The sequence below is a fragment of the Saccopteryx bilineata genome, chromosome X, assembly GCF_036850765.1.
Source record: "Saccopteryx bilineata isolate mSacBil1 chromosome X, mSacBil1_pri_phased_curated, whole genome shotgun sequence".
Classification (NCBI taxonomy): domain Eukaryota; kingdom Metazoa; phylum Chordata; class Mammalia; order Chiroptera; family Emballonuridae; genus Saccopteryx; species Saccopteryx bilineata.
Genome location: NC_089502.1, coordinates 7373936 through 7396722, shown reverse-complemented (window position 1 = coordinate 7396722; position 22787 = coordinate 7373936). Strand labels below are relative to the sequence as shown.

Below are 22787 nucleotides of genomic sequence, written 5' to 3'. Positions count from 1 at the left end.
ATACTGAAAGCCACTGAGTTGTACACTTTAAAAGGGTAGACTTTATGGTTTGTGAATTATATATCAATAAAGCCGTTATTAAACTGTTTGGTCAATATAGGTTTATAATACCTAGAACATTACATGTATTTGAATATCATTATAATGATCCAGGCAAAATTATCAATCTATTGATATCATAGTACCCGATTCAGGACTTTTATTCCATTTTTTTATTTTGAAGCATCTATTTTAAAATTAAAATCTGACCTTGTAATAGTATGAGAATTCAATCAATCTACAAATATTATTGCCTTTCTAATTTTTAATGTGCAGTATTTGGCCAACCACGTGCTGTAGGAGTAACTTGAGATATGTGTGTGTTTAACAGTCTTGTGAATTGATGGATGGAGGTGGTAAACATATTTCTAATACAATTAAACTGTCAGGTTGGGCTGCCTTGGAGCGTTTGCTGTGTACAGATTATTTGAAGGTATTTTCTCATTTTGTTATCTTCCTAACCACTTACTCACATCTTAATGTAGAGATGCAATGATATGTGCTCTTACCTTAGGGAATGTTTTTGCCTCCTGTCTCACTGGATTATATGAATGTTGGGTTCTTAGATTTGTGAATTTAGCCTGACCTGTGGTGGCGCAGTGGATAAAGTGTTGACCTGCAACACTGAGGTTGCTGTTTCGAAACCCTGGGCTTGCCCGGTCAAGGCACATATGGGAGTTGATGCTTCCTGCTCCTCCCCTTCCTCTCTCTCCTGCTCTCTCTCTCTCTCTGTTCCTCTCTCTCAGTCCCTCCCTCCTTTCCCTCTCTCTCTCTCTTCCTCCCTCTCTCTCTCTCCCTCCCTCTCTCTCCCTCCCTCCCTCTCCCTCCCTCCCTCTCCTTCTCTCTCTCTCCCTTCTTCCCTCTCCCTTCCTCCTTCTCTCTCCCTCTCTCTCCCTCTCCCTCCTTCTCCCTTTCTATCCCTCTCTCTCCCTTCTCTAAAATGTATAAATAAAAAATCTTTTAAAAAAAGATTTGTGAATTTAGTAAAACTTCAAAATGTAACTGCATTTGGTCTAAAAATTGGTTCCGAACCACAGGGGACTGTCATAAGAAAGCTTCTCTTATCTACTCAAAAGATGTGTGTAGAGTACAAAAGAAGTAGCCTCTGTCTGAAAGAAGAGCTAATATTGTTCTTTTATTATTTGCAGGTCTCTTTGTGGGACTTGTGCTTCGATATGGAATTCATGTTCCAAGTGATGTAAATAATGTGACCCTGAGCTGTGAAGTGCAGTCCAGCCCAGCTACCTTATTGGTCAATGTTAGTGGAAAGTTTTATGAGTATACACTAAAAGGAGAAATTAGTTCACATGAACTCAATAATGTTCAAGATAACGAGATGCTTAGAAAGGTAAGTTCTCAGTTAAAGGGAATTTTTATTTTTTTAAATGTGTATAACTAGAAGCAAAGTCACTCAGAAGAAAAATAAATAATGAATGTTAATGGTATTTAAAATAGTCTTTTAAAATGGCGTAAAAGCTCAAGGAATGTAATGCAATGCAGAGTAATGACCATATCTGTACATTTCATTTTCTGATTGAGGTTATGTACTGTAACCCCTTTTATTTCACTGTGGTGTTTGCAATTGTAATAAATGATGACCAGTAGAGAATTAAACAGAATTTATAATGTTTCTTTCAATTTACATATGGTCCTTAAAGTTTATAATACTTCAGCACACTGAGTTGACAACACCTAGAATGTTCTATTAATGTCTCTTTGAATTATTTCTTGCCTTCATGTTATTCTATGCTGAGGACAGGTTAATCTTTGATTCATAATCTGGCACAACTTCAGGGGCCTCAGTCTGATTATCAGTCATCGTACCACGCTGTACATAAAGCTTTATGGGAGGACCTTGGGTTGCAGTTTTACCAACCCGGCTCCCAGACATTCTTGGAGCTGCTTTTTCCTGTCACCCTCATAGTTCCGATTCCTGAAGCTCCGCAGACTCTCTGTGTCCGCCATTTGCCTCCACTTCTGTATTCCACATCGGCAGGACTGGGCTGTTATAACTACTTGACTGTGTTCCTGACCATCTTGAGTGCTTTTTAAAACTTTGTATGAACAGCCCTGGCCGGTTGGCTCAGCGGTAGAGCGTCGGCCTAGCGTGCGGAGGACCCGGGTTCGATTCCCGGCCAGGGCACACAGGAGAAGCGCCCATTTGCTTCTCCACCCCTCCGCTGCACTTTCCTCTCTGTCTCTCTCGTCCCCTCCCGCAGCCAAGGCTCCATTGGAGCAAAGATGGCCCGGGCGCTGGGGATGGCTCTGTGGCCTCTGCCCCAGGCGCTAGAGTGGCTCTGGTCGCAACATGGCGACGCCCAGGATGGGCAGAGCATCGCCCCCTGGTGGGTAGAGCGTCGCCCCTGGTGGGCGTGCCGGGTGGATCCCGGTCGGGCGCATGCGGGAGTCTGTCTGACTGTCTCTCCCTGTTTCCAGCTTCAGAAAAATGAAAAAAAAAATAAAATAAAAAAAAATAAAACTTTGTATGTGACTTTCTTTTGCAGCAAGGGTTCCTCCTACCTGTGGAAAACTCCAGTTCCTTAAAAGTTCGGGTAAAGGAACTTGTAGGATGGGTATGTGTGTAGGTGCTTTGTGTTTATGTCACATCCTACTACAGCCTTAGGAACGATGTTCTAGGCAATAATTATGAAAAGAAATGGACTGTCGGGACTAGAGATGATTTGTGCAGAAACTTTTTACCATAATATTACGTTATATACTTTTAGTGGTGTTACCTAGGCAAGAAGTCTCTTCCCTCTTGCCAACTGTAATGCCATCCCCTGTATTTTGTCACCAGTTCCGGGTCTCTATTATTTAAAGCAAGAACATGTTCATGCTTTCTCTTATTCCTAAGCTTTTTAATAGAGGATTTTAACACACTTCTTCCCAGATCTGGGTTAACTGGTTGATCCAAATCTATGTGCTTGTCATTTGGTTGAGAAGTGAAACAGCAGATGTCCTATATGAAATATTTTTCAGTTACCACAGTAAGATTCTTACCTTTCACCGGTCTAACATTTCTTTTTTTCCTTTTAATAGTGTCATGACGTACTATGAAGTTTTCTAAGAGAATTCATCTAAAAGAACTCTTTATTTTAACAGGTTACTTTTGATCCGGAAGTATTTTTCAACATATTACTTCCTCCGATCATATTTTATGCAGGATATAGTCTGAAAAGAGTAAGTGCTTTTGTATTTCATATATTTTGAACAAGCTTAAACTTCATGGGCTTTACCATTATTGACACTTCAGAAACAGATAGTTCTTTCCAGGTTTCCCTCCCTTTTCTCTTCTTATCTGTTTTTTTTTTTAATTTTTCTATTGATTGAGACAGAGAGAGAGAGAGGAAAGGAGAGGGAAGGGAGAAAGGAAGAGAGAGAGTGAAGCATCAGATCATTGCTCCCCCTCCTTGCTTCCTCCAGTTGTGTCCTCATTGATTGTCTCTCATATGTGCCTAAGCCGGGATGGAAGCCTTGGTCTTGTGCGGCAGGCAGTGTGATACTTCATCCACTGAGCCACCTGGCCAGGGCTCCTTATCCTTTTCAGATGCTGAAATTTATGTCTGTACAAAAATTATCTTATTTCCTTTAATGAAGAAGGCATTTAATATTACCACAGCACACTAGAACAGAAAATATTTTCTTTTTCAAATAATTGGAAAGTTTTCTAACATGGTGTATAACCTTTTCTTTTGTCAGAGACATTTCTTTCGAAATCTTGGGTCTATTCTAGCGTATGCTTTTCTTGGAACAGCAATTTCTTGTTTCGTAATTGGGTAAGTACTTGAAGTTTAAAACACTTTTCAGCTTTCAAATTATAACTTTAAAATAGTGCATATTTGATTTATGCAGTATTGTATATCCAAGGACTTTTCAGTAAAATGCAATCACATAGGTAAGTCATTTGAGTTTTCCTTAAGGCTAGGGTATAGCCATATTTAAAGACATGAATTATTTAGGGTTAGTCACAGAGTACTACAGCATACCCATCTTCTTGTTTTTACTGTATTCTAATTTCTTTAACAGTTGATATTTCTTCTAAAGTAGAAATATGTTTATTGCGCAGGTCAATAATGTATGGCTGCGTGACCCTGATGAAAGTGACGGGCCAACTTGCGGGAGATTTTTACTTTACAGATTGCTTGCTGTTCGGGGCCATCGTATCAGCAACTGACCCAGGTATGTTTTACAGGAGAGTGAAGCTTAAGAAACATTGTTTTGCTGGCAAACATATGTGAGTAATTGTTCCTTTGAGGTGCAGATTTCATGATTAGCTACTTCCAGTAATACTCTACCGTCCAGTTGTGGAGAAAAAAAAAATGAAATTCATGGTTCCCTTTGGTTTATGCACACATTTTTTTCTTACTTTATTACATTTGCCTGTTATTGGTCCACAATCTGATGTTGTTTAGACAAAGTGTTCTCTTCAGAATTCTACGTTGGTCACCTGACCAGGTGGTGGCACAGTGGATAGAGCATCGGCCTGTGATGCAGAGAACCCAGATTCGAAACCTGAGGGCTCTGGCTTGAGCACAAGTTCATCTGGCTTGAGCATGGGATCAAAGACATAACCCCAAGGTCTCTGGCTGGAGCAAGGTGTCACTTGCTCTGCTATAGCCACCCCCCCATCAAGGCACACATGAGAAAGCAATCAATGAACAACTAAGGTGCCACAATGAAGGACTGATGCTTCTCATCTCTCCCTTCCTGTCTCTGTTCCTCTCTCTGTCTCACTAAAAAAAAAAAATTCTATGTTGGTCTCTATTCCTATTAATTAGGTATAGGAGATGAACTAGATTAATTAAAATGAGTATTAATTATATACTTCCTTTTAAGTTTCTAGAGAACCAGTTCCCTAAAAATCTTCTGTTTGCATTCACCAGTTTACACTTAAGGTTACGAAAGGTTTTTAAATAATTCTTAGAAGGTAATTGTGCTACTACAGTTGTGGTTTTTGGGTTGTTGGTGCACTTTAATATACATTAAAGGATTGTTTTTATAAAATTGGGCTCATAATTTTTTTTTTTTTTACAGAGACAGAGAGAGAATCAGATAGAGGGATAGATAGGGACAGACAGATAGGAACAGAGAGAGATGAGAAGCATCAATCATTAGTTTTTCATTGGACACCTTAGTTGTTCATTGATTGCTTTCTCATATGTGCCTTGACCGGGAGCCTTCAGCAGACCCAGTAACCCCTTGCTCGAGCCAGCGACCTTGGGTCCAAGCTGGTGAGCTTTTACTTAAACCAGATGAGCCCGCACTCAAGCTGGCAACCTTGGGGTCTCGAACCTGGGTTCTCGGTATCCCAGTCCGACGCTCTATCCACTGCGCCACCACCTGGCCAGGCTGGCCTCATAATTTTAAAATAATTTTGGTATTAGCACAGCTGAAGAATGAATTTAATTGCACTGAGATAGGTTGTAGTTTTCCAAATATAGTATAGGTGGGCCAAACAGCTACAAAGTAGATTGTTAGAGAATATGTAGACTGAAGAGGTAGGTATAGGGATAGATATTGCAGGCTTTGAACGAAAGGTGCAAGTTTTATTTTACTAGACTTTAGGACCTTGGTAGAGATTTGTTCTGTTGTACCTTTTGACTTTGTATATTAATCGCCTTCTCTTGCCATCCAGCATCATTAAAGATAGGGTCCTGAGGTTATCTCTCAATTTCTGTGTTAACCCTGATAACACAGGGAATTAGAGAAAGTAGGAAAACAGCCTGACCAGGTGGTGGCACAGTGGATAGAGCATCAGTCGGGGATGCGGAGGACCCAGGTTCAAAACCCTGAGGTCCCCGGCTTGAGGGCGGGTTTATCTGGCTTGAGTGTGGGGTCGCTGGCTTGAGTGTAGGGTTGCTGTCTTGAGCCCAAAGGTCGCTGGCTTGAGCCCAAGGTTGCGAGCTTGAGCAAGGGGTCACTCACTCTACTGCAGCCTCCCTGGTCAAGGCACATAAAAGAAAGCAATCATTGAACAACTAAGATGCCACAATGAAGAATTGATGCTTCTCATCTCTTTCCCTTCCTCTCTGTTTGTCCCTGTCTGTCCCTCTCTTGTCTCTATCTCTGTCTCTGTCACACAAGAAAAATAAAAAGAAGATAGGAAAATATGTTTTACACTATGTAAGAGATTATTTTAAAAGATAAGACATTTTAGAGATGCATTTTGTATAGTTTAGAATCTTTAAAACTGAAAATCAAAATGTTTCCTTAAAGACCATCAAGACTGTCACCTTATAATTTGTAACTGTTTCCATTATCAATATGAAGATAAGATGGTTAAGTAGCCAGTGGTCTCTGTTTTCTGTGTCTTCACCAGAAGCAAGGTCCTCAGTGACTTTTTAAAACCTCTGAGAAATTTAAGTCAATAGGACTGGCCACATTGCTTCAACCTTCTAGTTTTGTTTTGGTGGGAGTATTGTCTGAATGGTCCACGTGAAACTTTTGTTTATATAAAATTGGATAGTTTTATTTATTCTGAATTATAAAGACATGTGCCCCTGTAACAATTCTTTTTATTTTGCAATTGTTCCCTTGCTAGAAAGTTCTCTTTTTAAAATTCTGCAGCATTGTTCCCGCCCTCCTGCTCTCCTTCTTTTGGTAATCTTTGGTATCAGTACATTCCAGATGAAATGCTTTGCAGTAGAAACTGGATCTTTTCAATGCAAGTCTCCTGTGTTTTTGGTTGGCATTTGAAGAGGTTCTCCTGTCTTTCGTTATAATAATCTTTCATGTCTACTTAGGTTTTTTTAGTGAATGAGTTATATGGGACTCAGCAATTAAAGTTATAATGCAACTTCAATCCCATATTATTTCCTAAGAATTTTCATATAATTGTTCCCTGAAGGAAGGTTTTTTCTTCTTATGCTGTAATAGCATGATAGCTGGCTTCTTATTAAGTTAAATATAGCAGCTGTAATTCTGGTCAAAAAGTAAACCTGTGTTTTCATTTCCTACTGTCTTTGCTAAGCCAGTGTGCTTAAAATTTACAAGTCGAACAGAAGTGAGTTGTAAGGCTCCAAGAAAAAAAATTAAGTTTGCAGCATGAAATGTTTTCCATAACATTATTCTTCAAATATAATGATCACCTGATCTATAACAAATTCTGAATATCTTCCTTATGAAAAAGAAATGTACACAACAAGATTATTAGCATTTGCATGAAGAATGTAGGCTTCCAAGGTTATTTGTAGCTGTTTGTAAGAGAGAGGAAGGAGATGTTGTAGGTACACATTTAGAGAAAATAAAAATATTGACATAAATAAGAGTGCAGTGGTTACCAGGGGGAGGGGAAGGGAGGAGACAGAGAGAGGGAGGGTGTGTGGGAGGGGAAGGGAGGAGACAGAGAGGGAGGGGGTGGGGGAGGGGAAGGGAGGAGACGGGGGATGGGGGAGGGGAAGGGAGGAGACAGGGGGGGTGGGGGAGGGGAGGGGCATAAAGAAAACCAAATGAAAGGGAGGATGATTTGACTTTGGGTGGTGGGTATACAACATAATCGAATGTCGAAATGATGTGGAGATGTTTTCTCTAAATGTATGTGCTCTAACTGACCAATGTCACCCCGTTAAAATTATTTGTCTAAATAAAACTATAAAAAAATAAAAATGTTGACATAAAATTACTGAATCTTTAATAAGGTAAGAGAATGTTTATTAAGATTGAATTCTAAGACAAAGAAATGAATTACTAAATAACGATTATTATCATCTATAGAGGGGAATATGTTATATTTGTGATGTCTAAATATTCCTCTGACTCTTTCTACTTGCTAGTGACTGTTCTTGCCATATTCCACGAGCTTCAAGTTGATGTTGAACTCTATGCACTTCTTTTTGGTGAAAGTGTCCTCAATGATGCTGTTGCCATAGTGCTGTCTTCGTAAGTTGTTTGTTTTCTTATTATATTCTGTATATTGAATGTTAGGGTACTAGCTGTGGAAAGTCACTTATTGAATGAAGTGCATTATGAATGGAAACACTTGAGAAAATGAGGCATTCTTCTCCTCTTGCAAAAATGCATGCTTACAGAGAACATGGAAAACATAGGGACAAGAAAGGGAGAAAAAAATACATGCTCCTAACGTCTAAAGACAATTACTATAAACATTCTAGGACATTTCCTTTTATTGTTTTTTCTAGGCATGGTATTTTTACATAGTTGTGATTGTAGTATACACATACACACACATACACATAATTTTATTTTCTGTTCTATCATTAAAATATGCACATTTTATTTTTTGAATTAAAATAAAATTTTGATAAGTAATATATTCACATGATTCAAAAATCAAAACGATATATAAAGATAAATGTTGATGTCAGACTCTTACTCCTGTTCTCATCCATTGGACCCCCCCAGCCCCTTTTATGTTACTATTTTTATTAGTTTCTTGTGTATCTTTAGTATTTCTTTATTCATATGCAGGCACATATATGAATTAATACTCTTATTTTAAATGTAGCATGCTATAGATGTTCTATTCCTAGCTTTTTCTTACATAACTGTATTCTGGAGATCTTTATATATATCAAAACAGAGTTTTCTCAATCTTTGTTTTCAGCTACATAGTGTTCTATATACTGTACTGTGAACTGAACTATAGTTTATTTAATCAGTCCCCTATTGTTGGAAACAAAGTTTTCAATCCTTTGCTATCCCAAGTAATGTTACAGTGATTAAACTTGAACTTACCTGATTTATACATGCATAGGTATATTGGTAGGATAAGTTTCCATTAGTATGATTGATTAGTGGGTTAAATTTCCCATCAAATGAATTATGCCAATTTGCACTTTAACCACTAAATTATTGAAGTGCCTTTTTCCTTGTAGCTTCACCAACTGACTATTTGTAAGATATTTGTATTTTGCTAATTTGATGATTGAGAAATATGTCATTGTAGTTTACTTTGTATTTCTATTAATGTAATCATTTCAGAAACATGTTTTTTTTATTTTTAGAAGTGTTAATACACCTTTGAAAGACAATGATTGAAATGAGCAATAAGAATGTAATTCTAGAACTTACTGTACATGTTGTTAGAAGGTGTTTGCAGGTAAGAGAAGGGGTCTCGATCTCATGAGCTCAGTCCTGCCACCTGTTCCTACTAAGCAAATCTCTAACCCCACAGATATTTGCCTTTCTTCCATACCAGACTGCTCGGAGAGAAAAGGGAAAGCCCACATTCTTTCTTTGGTTTTATTTCTCTCCTTCATTTACACTGTATTAACTATCAAAGAGTAATCAGTCACTGACTCTGGTTTGCATAGCTATAGTGGCCCAATTGTCTTACTGCAAAGTAGAAAATTATCCTTTCTACTAAGCCCTCAAATGTTGTATATAAAGATATGTAAAAGATAAAATCTTTTTTGGTGAGTATGATATGTGTAAATTCCATCTGCTCTGCCAATATTTGTTGCCAGACGTGTTTGCAGCTTTCTGCAGCTAATATAAATTTAAGAAATAAAGCATAAAGGCTAGAACTAATATTGATATAGACCGTATGGACCTTGAATGACCATAAGTACAAAGTAAAAGTTTTATATTATTTGAAGGGATAGTGTGGTTATTAAGTGTTATAAAAATAAATAGAACTACAATGATTGTTGAAGCTTTTAGTACATAGAAACATGTAAGATCATCAGATGAAAAGAGTAAGGTATAGGCAGTGATTTAGCATCAATTCCCCAATCTTAGATAATTATTCTGCTATTTAGTCATCTTGCTAATAAGTATTCCTTCCTCATTGCCTAATGGATGAAAACTCAGAAAAATCTCTGTTCTGGTCCCATCGGAAACTGATGTGCACTGTGCCTTAGTTTTTCCATTAGTAAAATAACTTATTTCCCGCGAGTTTAAGAAAGAACAGTTGAATAGTGTTAAAGGGAAAAGAACTCACAATGGGCCATGATCCTTCTGTTGTAGCCTTTCTCAAACAGGGTTCTGGGAGAGAATATAAGTCTTACAGAGAGAATGATCAGAGTGATTCCTTTCTCAGTTCTCCTAAGGATGGTGCGTAGCTAGTACTATTCTAGATCCATAGGAGATGATTTAACTCATTACATAGTTTGGTGGCACTCTAGTGGAGAAGGGCTGTATCTAGAGGGTATCATGTCGAGGAAACTGTCAGCTGTGTGGGTGTCTTAGGGTAGGCGAGCAAATGAGTTTCTGCCCAAAAGTTGAAGGAAAATCAGTCTGTTGCTGGCTGTGAGAGGTAACTAGCTGCAGTGCTTGACGATATGTCGGTTATCTCTGTCACTTGCCTTTTAAAGTATGTTAGATAGAAATAGTCTACTTTGTGTTGAGTCTTGTTAGTTTAATGATTTTCTTATGTGTATATTCTGTAAAGCAACCTTGCATAAATGGGGGAACCCCATTCTGAAGGACTTCCATTTGGCAATGAATAGGTTAATAAGGCAACCATTCTTGAAGTGATGTTGGAAATTGCTTCTGTTTGTTTGTTGTTGTTTTTGGTCATGTTAGATGAGCAGTACTTCTTTTGTTAATGTTAATACTTTTAATCTGGTGAGGGTGGAGTGAAACTGGTTCCTTCGTCCATCACTGTCTGAGGCACATCTGTATATACTCCTACAGTTGAGTACAGTGGTACCTTGAGATACGAGCAGACCAACATACAATTTTTTTTTTTTAAAGATACGAGCTGCAACTCGGTCTGTATTTTTGTTCAAGATCCGAGCAAAATTCTAAGATATGAGTTGTGATTTGGGAAGTTGCCGCTAGTTGGTGCATTGGCGCATAGGTCCAGTATTAGCAGCACAACACCAGCATCTCGTTCTTTCTCACGTGTTACCCGTAGAATCATGTCAAATTTTGTGTGCTGTACTCATTCTTGCACCATTTTTGCATTTTTTACTAACTTTTTTTCTGTGCTATCGTGGGGCCAAAGAAAGTGAATGTAAAGGACAGTGCTGAGAAAAAGAAGAGAATGATGTCGATAGAAGTAAAGCAAGAAATAATAGAAAAACATGAGCGTGGTGTATGAGTGATTGAACTGGCAAGGCTGTACGACCGCAATACATCTACAATTTGTACCATCCTTAAACAAAAGGATTCCATCAAAAGTGCAAATCCAGCTAAAGGAACTACAATTCGATCCCAGTTAAGGACAAATATCCATGAAGAAATGGAGAAGCTTCTGCTGGTGTGGGTGAAAGAGAAAGAGCTGGCAGGAGATAGTGACGGAGACTGTAATATACAAAAAGGCACGTATTATTTACGGCGACTTGAAGAAGAAAGAACTATCAACTTCAAAAGAGGCAGCAGAAGATACATTTAAGGCAAGTCATGGCTGGTTTGAAAATTTCAAGAAGAGATCTGGTGGTGAGGCATGGTGAAGCTGTGAGTGCTGACGTAAGGCAGCTGAGGAGTACATCACATGTTTTGCTGCGCTTATCGCAAAGGAAGGCTGCATCCCCCAACAAGTTTTCAACTGTGACGAAATAGGATTGTTCTGGAAAAAAATGCCCCAGAGGACTTTCATCACTGCAGAGGAGAAGAAGCTGCCAGGCCATAATCCCATGAAGGACCGTCTGATCCTTGCATTGTGTGCAAATGCTAATGTTGACTGTAAAGTAAAGCTACTGCTAGTGTATCATTCCGAAAATCCCCAAGCCTTTAAGACTCACAAGATTCTTAAAGAAAAACTGCAGGTTATGTGGTGCACCAAAGCTAGGGCATGGGTTACATGGCAGTTTTTTATTGAATGGGTAAATCTCGTCTTTAGTCCTGCAGTGAAGAAATATCTTCAAGAAAATAAACTCCCGATGAAAGCATTACTAGTCCTTGATAATGCTCCAGCCCACCCACCTGGTCTTGAAGATGAAATTCTCGATGAGTTCAAATTTGTGAAAGTCCTCTACCTCCCACCCGACACAACTTCAATCTTGCAACCTATGAATCAGCAGGTCATTTCCAACTTTAAAAAGCTTTACACAAAGCACTTGTTCTGCCAATGCTTTGAGGTGACTGAGAATACAAATGTAACCCTTCAAGAGTTTTGGAAAGATCACTACAACATCGTGATATGTTTACGCATTATTGACTTGGCATGGCAAGAGGTTACAAGAAGAACCTTGAACTCGGCATGGAAAAAGTTATTGCCTGGTGTTGTTGCAGATAGGGTCTTCAAAGGATTTGAACCAGAGACTGAGACCGAGGTAGAAGTGTTGGAGGAGATTGTGTCCCTCGGAAAGTTGATGGGTCTGGAGGTAGATGAGGGTGACGTAAACGAGCTCATTGAGGAACATGAGGAGGAACTCACAACTGAGGAGTTGAAGGAGCTACAGATGATGCAACATGTGGAGCTTCTGCAAGAGATTAGTAGTGAGGAAGAGGTAGAGTTGGAGGAAGTGATTTCTACAAGTGAAATTAAAGACATGCTGGCAATGTGCAAGAAGCTTTCAAGTTTCATTGAAAAGAAACACCCAGGAAAAGTTTCAACTGATTGTGCTTCAGCACTTTTTAATGACACTTGTTCGTCACATTTCCGTAACATTTTAAAAGGCAGGCAAAAGCAAACCTCTTTGGATAGATTTTTATTCAAGTCCTTCAAGTGAAAGTGCCGAAGGTGCAGCCAAAAAGGCAAGAACAGGTGATGATTAAATGAAAAATACTTAATGTTAAGCTTAAGTTAAGTTTAAAGTTAAGAAAGTGCATTTTTTTACAATTAAGTTTTTGTGGTTTCATTTTAAGTAAAGAAAGTGCAGTTTTAGTTTACATTTAGGTTAAGAAAGTGCAGTTTTAGTTTACATTTAGTGTTAAGAAAGTGCAGTTTTAGTTTACGTGTCTACAGTGCCTGCATCCCTTCCTCCCTCCCTCCTCCTCCGCCATTCAACTCCGTTAACCGCACTCGTCTGTACCCAAGGTAAGAATACAGTACTAAATAACATTTTTTCTTTTATTTCATATATTTTGTTATGCATTGGTAACTAAGTATACATGTATGTTTCTTAATTAAAAATGTCTTTTTTCATAATTTAGAATGTTTTGGGGATGTTTCACAGGGCTGGAACAGATTAAATCATTTCAGTTATTTTAAATGGGATAAATTTGTTTGATATATGAGTTGAATGACTTATGAGCTCGGTTACAGAATGAATTAAACTCTTATCTCAAGGTACCACTGTATATTTATCCAGTTAGAGATAAGATCTAAGTTGCATTCTATTCTGATGGATGTATCGTAATGAGCCTGAAGACCTAAATTCAGACTAGTTTAAAATATGTTTTAGGGTCATGTACATTTTATAAAGAAGGAAGTACAGTGACTAAACAAATATGACAAACTAATTGAACTCATACATGTTAAAATATATCACCAGCTTTACCTGTTCAGTTAAGAAGAAGAATTTATTAATGAAAATAGTTACAGCTGTTAATGGTCCAGTGCAGTCATTCTTAACTGGAGGCAATTTTGTCTCCCTGCCTGGGGGGGATATTTGGCAGCATTTGTCAACTTTTTTGTTGTCAGGAATGGGAGGAACTTGCTGCTCACATCTGGTGAGTAGAGGCCAGGCAGGGGTACTGCTAAATACCCGTAAGTACATAGGAAAACACCCACCACCCAGCAGATAGATACCTATCTGGCCCTAATATCAATAATGCCAGACTGAGAAACCCTGGTGTCATAAAACTACATTGGTGTTAACATTGAAATTGGTATCACCTACTCTTTTGCATTTTATTTTCATTCATTGTTTATGATAACAAAATTAATACATTTGTAACAAAAATTCAAAGGATTTCACTTAGAAAATAAGAAATTTTTGAAATTTCAGCTCTCAAAAATAATTATGATTAAGGTTTTCATCCAGACTTTTCCCATTAGGAATTAACATACATATAAATATATTAGTCATTTTAAACATGAAAAGACATAGAGTGTATATACTTTCTGTAATGTGTTTTTTTCCCTTGGACATTGCACTATATATTAATACCTCTATTATCCCATTGTTAAGAATGCACCTCAAATTTATCTCTTCAGTCCTCTGTTAATTAATATTTGGCATTTTCTAATATTGTATTATTGTGAATAATACTACATGAACATATGTGTTGGTCAAATAAGTTTGTAAATATGATATATATGTTTACTCACTTATAGTTTGCACTGGGTGTGGGAGACAGGCTGTAAGCAGGCAGGGTCGTTATAGCTTAAGGCCTAGTTTTAAGGCTAAGCCTTTCCTACCCTAAGTGACTTTATATCAGAGACTTCCTTGTTTGTATATCGGATTAAAGGCTTTGATTTCTACACTATAAAATGGGGCACAGGAGCCCATGCAGGAGGAGAGCAGAGAAAGGCCACGTGAAGGAAGGGAGAAGCAGCCAAGATGGCAGAGTGCTGAAGAAGAATCAGTTTGTACAGGAGAAGGAGATGGGGAACAGAGGTGAATAAGGCTGGTGAGGTAGAAACCTTTGATTCTAGGAAACTCCGGATAAGTCAGTGGCTTTGGGAGCCTTGAATGGAAAGGGAAGTGTTTTCCCACTGTATGTATTTCTTGCCCGCCGGGTGCAAGCTAGGATTAAAGGTGATGGCCCACCGGTTCTTGGCTCCGTTGTTTCATTACCGTCTGTCAGAATCAAATGTGAACCTGCATGGGCCAGGCGGCTGTGATGGTAGCCGTGGCTACTGGCTTTACAATATGTATGTGTAAATCTATGTTAATTCTTGAGATTATATCTGTATGATTTTTTTAGAAGTAGAGTTTCTAGGCCAATGGATGTGAAAGCAGTCGTGCAGTGTACAGAAAGAGCCGTGGGTGTAGTAACACCATATTTCTAGGAATAGCACAAGGAAATAGTCCAAAATCTTTAAAAAGCACAACTTTGTTTTTCACACTGTTATTAATAGGAGTAAAAAGTTTATAAGCAGCTTTTAAACAATTTATTAAGGGGTGGCTTTTGGTTAATAAAATTAGACAGGTTTCAGGTGTACAACTCTGTAATACATCATTTGTATATCTATTGTGTGTTCACCACCCCAGTCACATTTCCTTCCATCACCATTTATCCTCCCTTTCTCTCTTCTACCTCCCCTGCTCCCTTTTTTCCTCTGATAATCACCAGACTGTTGTTCTTATCTGTCAGGTTTTTTTGGTGTTTTTGTTGCTCTTTAATCCCTTCACCTTTTTCACTGAGTCCTCTCTTCAGGTTCTCTGCTCATTTTCTAAATTTAAAATTCATTTTATTATTTTTTCTTTTTTTAATTTTTCTTATATTTTAAAAATTATTTTTATTAATTTTTAAAATTATATTAACATGGATTCAAGTGTCCCACTCAATATAACACCCTCACCCCTCAACAACATGCCCACACTACACACCCTTTGCTGCCTTTCTTCTCCCTCCCTCCCCCTTTCCCTCTGGGATTTGCTGTCCTATTATCTATATCTCTGTCTTTTGTATATATAATTTCACTAATTCCTTCACCTTCTCTGATCCTGTCCCCTCATCCCCCTTCCCTCTGACTGCTGTCCCTCTGCTCCCTGTGACCCTGCCTCTGCCTCTATTCCCTTCTTCAGTTCACTGTGTTCATTAGATTCCACATATATGTGAGGTCATATGATACTTGTCTTTCTCTGCCTGCCTTATTTCACTTAGCATAATAATCTCCAGGTCCATCCATGCTGTCACAAAAGGTTAAGAGTTCCTTCTTTTTCATGGCTGCGTAGTATTCCATTGTGTATATGTACCAAAGCTTTTTAATCTGCTTATCCACTGACAGACACTTGGGCTGTTTCCAGACCTTGGCTATTATAAACAATGCTGCAATAAATATGGGAGTGCATTTCTTCTTCTGAATCAGTGATTTGGGATTCTTAGGATATATTCCTAAAAGTGGAATAGCTGGGTCAAAACGCAGTTCCATTTTTAATTTTTTGAGGAAGCACCATACTGTTTTCTACAGTGGCTGCACCAGTCTGCATTCCCACCAGCAGTGCAGAAGGGTTCTCTTTTCTCCACACCCTCGCCAGCACTTATTGTGTGTTGTTTTGTTAATGAGCGCCATTCTGACAGGTATGAGGTGATATCTCATTGTGGTTTTAATTTTCATTTCTCTGATGATTAATGATGTTGAACATTTTCTCATATGCCTATTGGCCATCTGTATGTCCTCTTTGGAGAAGTGTCCATTCAGTTCCTTTGCCCATTTTTTAATTGGGTTGTTTACCTTCCTAGTGTTGAGTTTTAGAAGTTCTTTATAAATGTTGGTTATTAACCCCTCATCAGATATATCAGCAAATATATTCTCCTATTGTGTGGGTTGTTTTTTTATTCTGTTAAAGCTGTCTGTTGCTGTGGAAAAGCTTTTTAGTTTGCTATAATCCCATTTATTTATTTTATCCTTTATTTCACTTGCCTGTGGAGATATATCAGAAAAATATTGACACAAGAGATATCAGAGAGTTTACTGCCTGTTTTCTTCCAAGATTTTTGTGGTTTTGTGACTTACATTTAAGTCTTTTATCCACTTTGAGTTTATTTTTGTGAATGGTGTAAGTTGGTGGTCCAGTTTCATTTTTTTGTATGTACCTGTCCAATTTTCCCAGCACCATTTATTAAAGAGAATGTCTATTCCATTGTATACCTTTGCCTCCTTTGACAAATATCAATTGACCATAAAGGCATGAGTTTCTTTCTGGGTTCTCTGTTCTGTTCCATTGTTCTGTATGCCTGTTCATATGCCAGTACCAAGATGTTTTGATTACAGTGTCCTTGTAGTATAACTTGATGTAAGGAAATGTGATACCTTTCACTTTGTTCTTCGTTTTATTTTTTATTTTTTTTAAATTTGATTTAGAGAATTAACTTTAACAAGGTGACATTGATCAATAAGAATACATAGGTTTCAGGTGAACATTTCTATAGCATTGATTATATTGTATACCCATCACCCAATATAAAAATTTTTCTTCAGTTTCAAGATTGCTGTGGAGATTTGGGTTCTTTTTTGGTTCCATATAAATTTTTGCAATATAGGTTCCAGATCTGTGAAGTGTGCCATTGGTATTTTCATAGGAATTTCATTGAATTTCTAGATTGCTTTGGATAATATAGACATTTTAATTGTTTATTCTTCCTATCCATGAACATGGTATTTGCTTACACTTGTATGTATCTTCCTTGATTTCTTTTTTCAATGTCTTATAATTTTCTGAGTACAAGTCTTTTACCTCCTTGGTTAAATTTACTCCTAGGTACTTTATTTTTTGCTGCTGTTGTTGCAATAGTGAAGGGGATTGTTTCCTTAATTTCTGTTTCTGGCAGTTTATTGTTGGTGTATAAAAATGTCACTGATTTTTGAATATTAATTTTATATCCTACCACCTTGCCAAATTCATTTATCTGGTCTAGTAGTTTTTTTGACTGAGAGTGTTTGCTATGTGCAGTATCATGTCATCAGCAAATAATGATAGTTTTACTACTTTTTCAATTTGGATGCCTTTTATTTTTTCTTCTTCTCTGATTGCTGTGGCTAGGACTTCCAAACTATGTTGAGTAAGAGTGGTTGAAGGGGGCACCCCTGCCTGTTCCTGTTCTTAAGAGGATTGCTTTTAATTTTTGCTCATTGAGTATGATGTTGGCTGTCAATTTGTCATATATGACCTTTATTTTGTTAAGGTGTGTTCCCTGTATTCCCACTTTGCTGTCCCTGTATTCCCACTTTGCTGAGAGGTTTGATCATAAGTGGATGCTGGATTTTATTGAATGCTTTTTCTGCATCTGTTATATAACCATGTGATTTTTTTTTTATCCTTCCTTTTGTTTATGTGATGAATCCCGTTCCTCGATTTGCAAATATTGTGCCAGCCTTTCCTTCCAGAATAAATCCCACTTGATCATGATGCATGATCTTTTTGATGTGTTGCTGATTCCAGTTTGCTAATATTTTGTTGGGAAATTTAGCATCTATGTTCATCAGGGATATTGGCCTATAGTTTTGTATCTTTGTAGTGTCTTTACCTGGATTGGAATGAAGATAATGCTTGGCCTCATAAAATGAGTTTGGGAGTCTTCCCTCCTCTTGAATTTTTTGAAATAGCTTGAGAAGGATAGATGTTAGTTCTTCTTTGAACGGTTGGTAAAATTACCCTATGAAGTCATCTGGTCCAGGACTTTTGTTTGCTGGGAGTTTTATGATAACTGTTTCAGTTTCATTTGTTGTAATAGGTTTGTTTACATTTTCTGATTCTTCCTGATTGAGTTTTAGAAGATTATATGTTTCTAGGAATTTATCCTTTTCACCTAGGTTGTTCAATTTTTTGGCATATAGATCTTCATAGTATTTTCTTACAATCCTTTGTATTTCTGTGGTGTCAGTTGATACTTCTCCACTTTCATTTCTAATTTTATTTATTTGGGTTCTCTTTTTTTTTTATTAGTAGTGTAAGGTTTGTTCAATCTTGTTTACCTTTCCAAAGAACCAGCTCTTGATTTCATTGCTCTATTATATTACTTTCTTAGCCTCTATGTCATTTATTTCTGCTCTGATCTTTATTATTTCCTTCCTTCCACTTTCTCTGGTCTTTATTTGTTGTTGTTTTTCTAGTTCTTCTAGGTGCAGGGTTAGGTTGTTTATTTGAGCTTTTTCTTGCTTCTTAAGGTATGCCTGTAATGCTATGATCTTCCCTCTCAGAAATGCTATTGCTGTGTCCGATAGATTTTGGGTTGTTTTATGTTCACTTTCATTTGTTTCAAGAAATATTTTGATTTTTTTCTTTGACCTCATTGTTAACCCATTTGTTATTTAATAATATGCTTTTTAGCCTCCAAGTGTTTGAATGTTATTCAGTTTTTCTATTGATTTCTAGTTTCATAGCATTGGGATCAGAGAAGATGCTTGATGTGATTTCAATCTTCTTAAATTTATTGAGAGTTGTTTTGTGTCCTAACATGTGGTCTATCCTAGAAAATGTGCCATGAGCACTTGAAAAGAGTGTATATTCTGCTGCTTTAGGGTGAAAGGTTGTAAATATATCTATTAAATCCACTTGATCTAGTGTGTCCTTTAAGTCTGCTATTTCTTTGTTAATTTTCTTTCTTGAGGATCTGTCTAGTGATGTTAGTGGGGTATTAAAATCCCCTACTATTATAATATTACTGTTGATCTCACCCTTTATGCCCATCAAAATCTGCATTATATATTTAGGTGCTCCTCTATTAGGCGCATAGATATTTATACTGGTTTTATCTTTCTGTTGGATTGCTCCCTTTATCATTATGTAGTGACCTTCTTTATCTCTTACTTTATAGCCTTTGTTTTAAAGTCTATTTTGTCAGATATAAGTATTGCTACACCAGCTTTTTTTGTATTTCCATTTTCATGAAACATTTTTTCCATCCCTTTACTTTCAGTCTATGTGTATCTTTTGTTTTCACGTGTGTCTTTTGTAGCCAGCATATGTACAGGACCTGTTATCTTATCCATGCAGCTATCCTATGTCTTTTGATTGGAGCATTAAATGGTTACATTTAAGGTTATTGATGTATACTTATTGATTGCCATCTTATTCTCTAAACCTACAGTCCTTTCTCTCAATTCCTTTTTTCCTTTGCTCTTTTTACAGCAGACACCATAACATTTCTTGCAGTACTGCTTTGGTTGTAATTAATTCCTTGAGTCTTTTTTTTTTTTTCCTTTGGGAATCTTCTTATTTCTCTTTCAATTTTAAACAATAGCCTTACTGGATAAAGTAGTCTTGGTTGTAGGTTCTTGTTTTGCATCACTTTGAATATTTCTTGCCAATCCCTTCTGACCTCAAGTGTTTCTGCTGAGATGTCCGAAGTCATCTTTATGGGGGCTCCTCTGTAGTAATTAACTGCTTTTCTCTTGCAGCTTTTAGTATTCTTTCTTTGTCTCTTAACTTTGGCATTTTAATTATGATGTATCTTGGTGTAGGCCTTGCTGGGTTCATCTTTAATGGGACTCTCTGTGCTTCTTGAACTTGTGTGACTTTCCTTCACCAATTTAGGGAAATTTTTAGCTATGATTTCTTCAAACAGGTTCTCTATCCCTTGTTCATTCTCTTCTCCTTCAGGAACCCCTATGATGCAGATGTTGTTTCTCTTCATGTTGTTGCAAAGGTCTCTTAGAGTTTCTTCAATCTTTTTGAGCCTCTTTTCATTTCACTGCTCTGCTTCTGTGCTTTTCTTTATCTTGTCCTCTAAATCACTAATTCAATCCTGTGCTTCATGTAGCCTGCTGTTGATTCCTTCTAGCACAGTCTTCATTTCTGATATTGTACTTGTCATTTCTGACTGGTTCTTTTTTATGATTTCACTGTCCTTTCTGATGCTTGCTATCTCTTTATTTAGGTGCTCATTATGACCATCCATTGTTGCTCTAAAATCCTTGAGCATCCTAAAAATAATTATTTTAAACTCTGTGTTTTGTAGTTTGGTTACTTCCATTTCATTTAGTTATTTTTTTCTGAAGATTTCTCTTGTTGATTCATTTGGGTCATATTTCTTTGTCTGCCCACTCTGTGTATTAGGTAGCGTTGTCTGGTTTTGAAATTTGTTGTGGTATCTTTATGAGGAAAATGGGCTCAGTGGTACTGGCTGCCAGGCCACCTCAGTTCCTTACTCTAGGTATGTTTCTTGAGGGTAGTATTTACCCTCCTGTAGTATGTGAGTATTGAATGCAGTTGGTCCTTTCGTGCCTTTAGGATGGCTTGGCTCTAAGGGTCAACCTTGGTCATGTGTATTACACAGTGTGCAGTGTCTGTCCTGCTGGGCATATTTATTCTCTTCAGTATCTGGTGCGTGCTAGACTCCTTTGTGTGTGCTGCTTGTGTAGTTAGCTGAGTCTAGGGTTGGTGCTGTCTTTCACCCACTACTGCCTGTGTTGGTTCTGAGTCTCCTTGGATTGGCATCAGCTGTTGTTTGTAACTTGCCTTGGGCTACCTGTCTGGAGCTACTGCTCTGTTCACTGTTTGTGTCTGCATTTTATTTGCCTGGGTAGTGTGAGAGGGGCCAAACCATGTTTAAGGCTCATCTTCCTCCTGCTTAGAGATGATTATAGCTCTGTAAAAGCCCCAAGCTTCGTAAGATTTGCCTCTACTTTTCAGCTGCTCCGCCTCTTTTTGCTGCTTCCTGGTCTTCTCACAGAGTCTTCTGTAGAAAGACTGTCATGTGCGCTCAGACTGGCCTCACCCCACAAACCCCTCTACAGGTTGCACGCTTGGAGAGTTAGTGCAGCAGAATTTGTGAATACAATGTTAGTGAGACCTTCTACTTCAGGGGTCTCTTGGTTAGGAGCACAGTATTAGGAAAGCGGCCCCTACTCCAGAGCCTAATCCCTCAGCCACTGCTGGATACTCAAATTTTATTTCTCTGCAGCAAGGTGATCAACAGGTTCAGATCGAGTAGGGCTGACAATCCTCTATAAAGAAGTTCTTCCTGCTGGTGAGCTCCTGGTCTCAGAGAGGAGAACTGAGAGAGTCCTTCCCTTCAGCTGACTGTGCTCCCTCCCAGAGAGTGGCTAAGCTCCTCGAGTTTACCGAACAGTAGGTTCATGGGGACCCATACTTTAAATGTCCATGCTGCAAGCCTCTCTCCCTTCCCCCTGTAGAACCTAGCCCAGCAGGGCAGGATACCCAGCACCAGGCCAGATTACTGTGAAGCTCCACCCTATCCAATGCACACAAGCTGCTGTGCAGGTGAGGGCCACAGAGAATGGAACTCGCTTCAGCTGGGCCTGGGGTTGGTTGAGCTCTCTCTTAGGACACACTGCCAGCAAGGGTCGTTAGGTCCTAAACCAAAGTTTTCTGTAGCTGGCCACTGCATGTGTCAGCCTTGGTCATCCCTGGAGGGAACCCAGCACAGACCAGTGAGAACACTGCCCGTGACAGGCCCTCAGCAACATTCTTGGAGCTACTAGCAATCTAGAGTTTGTGGCTGCCTCTGCTGGGCCAGATGCGCATGCATATACCAAGCTGCCTACCCAAGTCTGGCTTTTACCCTCTCTAGGCTGGGGGAAGGGTAGAAAAAGGCCAAGGTCCCCTGAGCCCCTTCTCTTGCAGCCTCTGTCTGCTGGCTGCTTGTTGGGTTTGGCCACTGAAAAAAACCTCTGGCAGAGTCTAGCACGTGCAGCAATTCAGAAATTAAGAAGGGTGGTGTATGTGGCTCCGCCCCTCGGCTCCAGGTATTAGTCTGTCCAGACTTTTTTCATAGACCTCTGTAGGGTGTGGCTTCCAGCAGTCCAGTGAGTGTGGTCTCAGAGACCCAGAGATTTGTCGGCTGGCAGCCCAGACAGTTTCTACTGAGTCTCCTGTGAGGCAGAAGCACCAGTCATAGGCTGGGATGCAGGGGAGCTGTGGCCTCCCACATCAGATTTCTGAGTCACTGACATGCCCCCTGCTTCCTGACTTCTCAGATCTTCCCAGTCTCTATAGGGTGGGACAGGAGAGACTTCCTAGGGCAGAGCAGTTGCTTTCCCCCAGGCGGATGCCTCTCAGAGAGGGATGCTCCACCCAAGGAAGATGGCAACTGCAGTATTGGAGAATGACTCAGCATAAAGGGGTTCTGGTGGCTGTCCCCCACAGCGTCTTTCCCTGGGCCTCCAACTTGACATACTGTCCTCACGCAACTCTAGTCCTTGCAGCTCTCTCTCCTCTAGGGCCCTGGATAAGTGACTGTGAACGAGATTTCCTGTGCTGGCCCTTTAAGCTAGAATCTCTATCTCCCAAGAGCTCTTGTCTCTTTCTCGCAGACAGAAACCT

At 38.7% G+C, this 22787-nt stretch overlaps 1 protein-coding gene across 1 annotated transcript in view; it reads left to right on the top strand.

Moving 5' to 3' along the window:
• Positions 1–22787, top strand: part of SLC9A6 (solute carrier family 9 member A6) — a 70264-nt gene that overhangs the window by 8737 nt on the left and 38740 nt on the right. The window contains exons 2-6 of the mRNA XM_066248924.1: positions 1188–1387; positions 3142–3219; positions 3739–3815; positions 4106–4218; positions 7812–7917. Coding sequence (XP_066105021.1) covers positions 1188–1387; positions 3142–3219; positions 3739–3815; positions 4106–4218; positions 7812–7917 — 574 coding nt within the window. The remainder of the gene's footprint in view (positions 1–1187; positions 1388–3141; positions 3220–3738; positions 3816–4105; positions 4219–7811; positions 7918–22787) is intronic.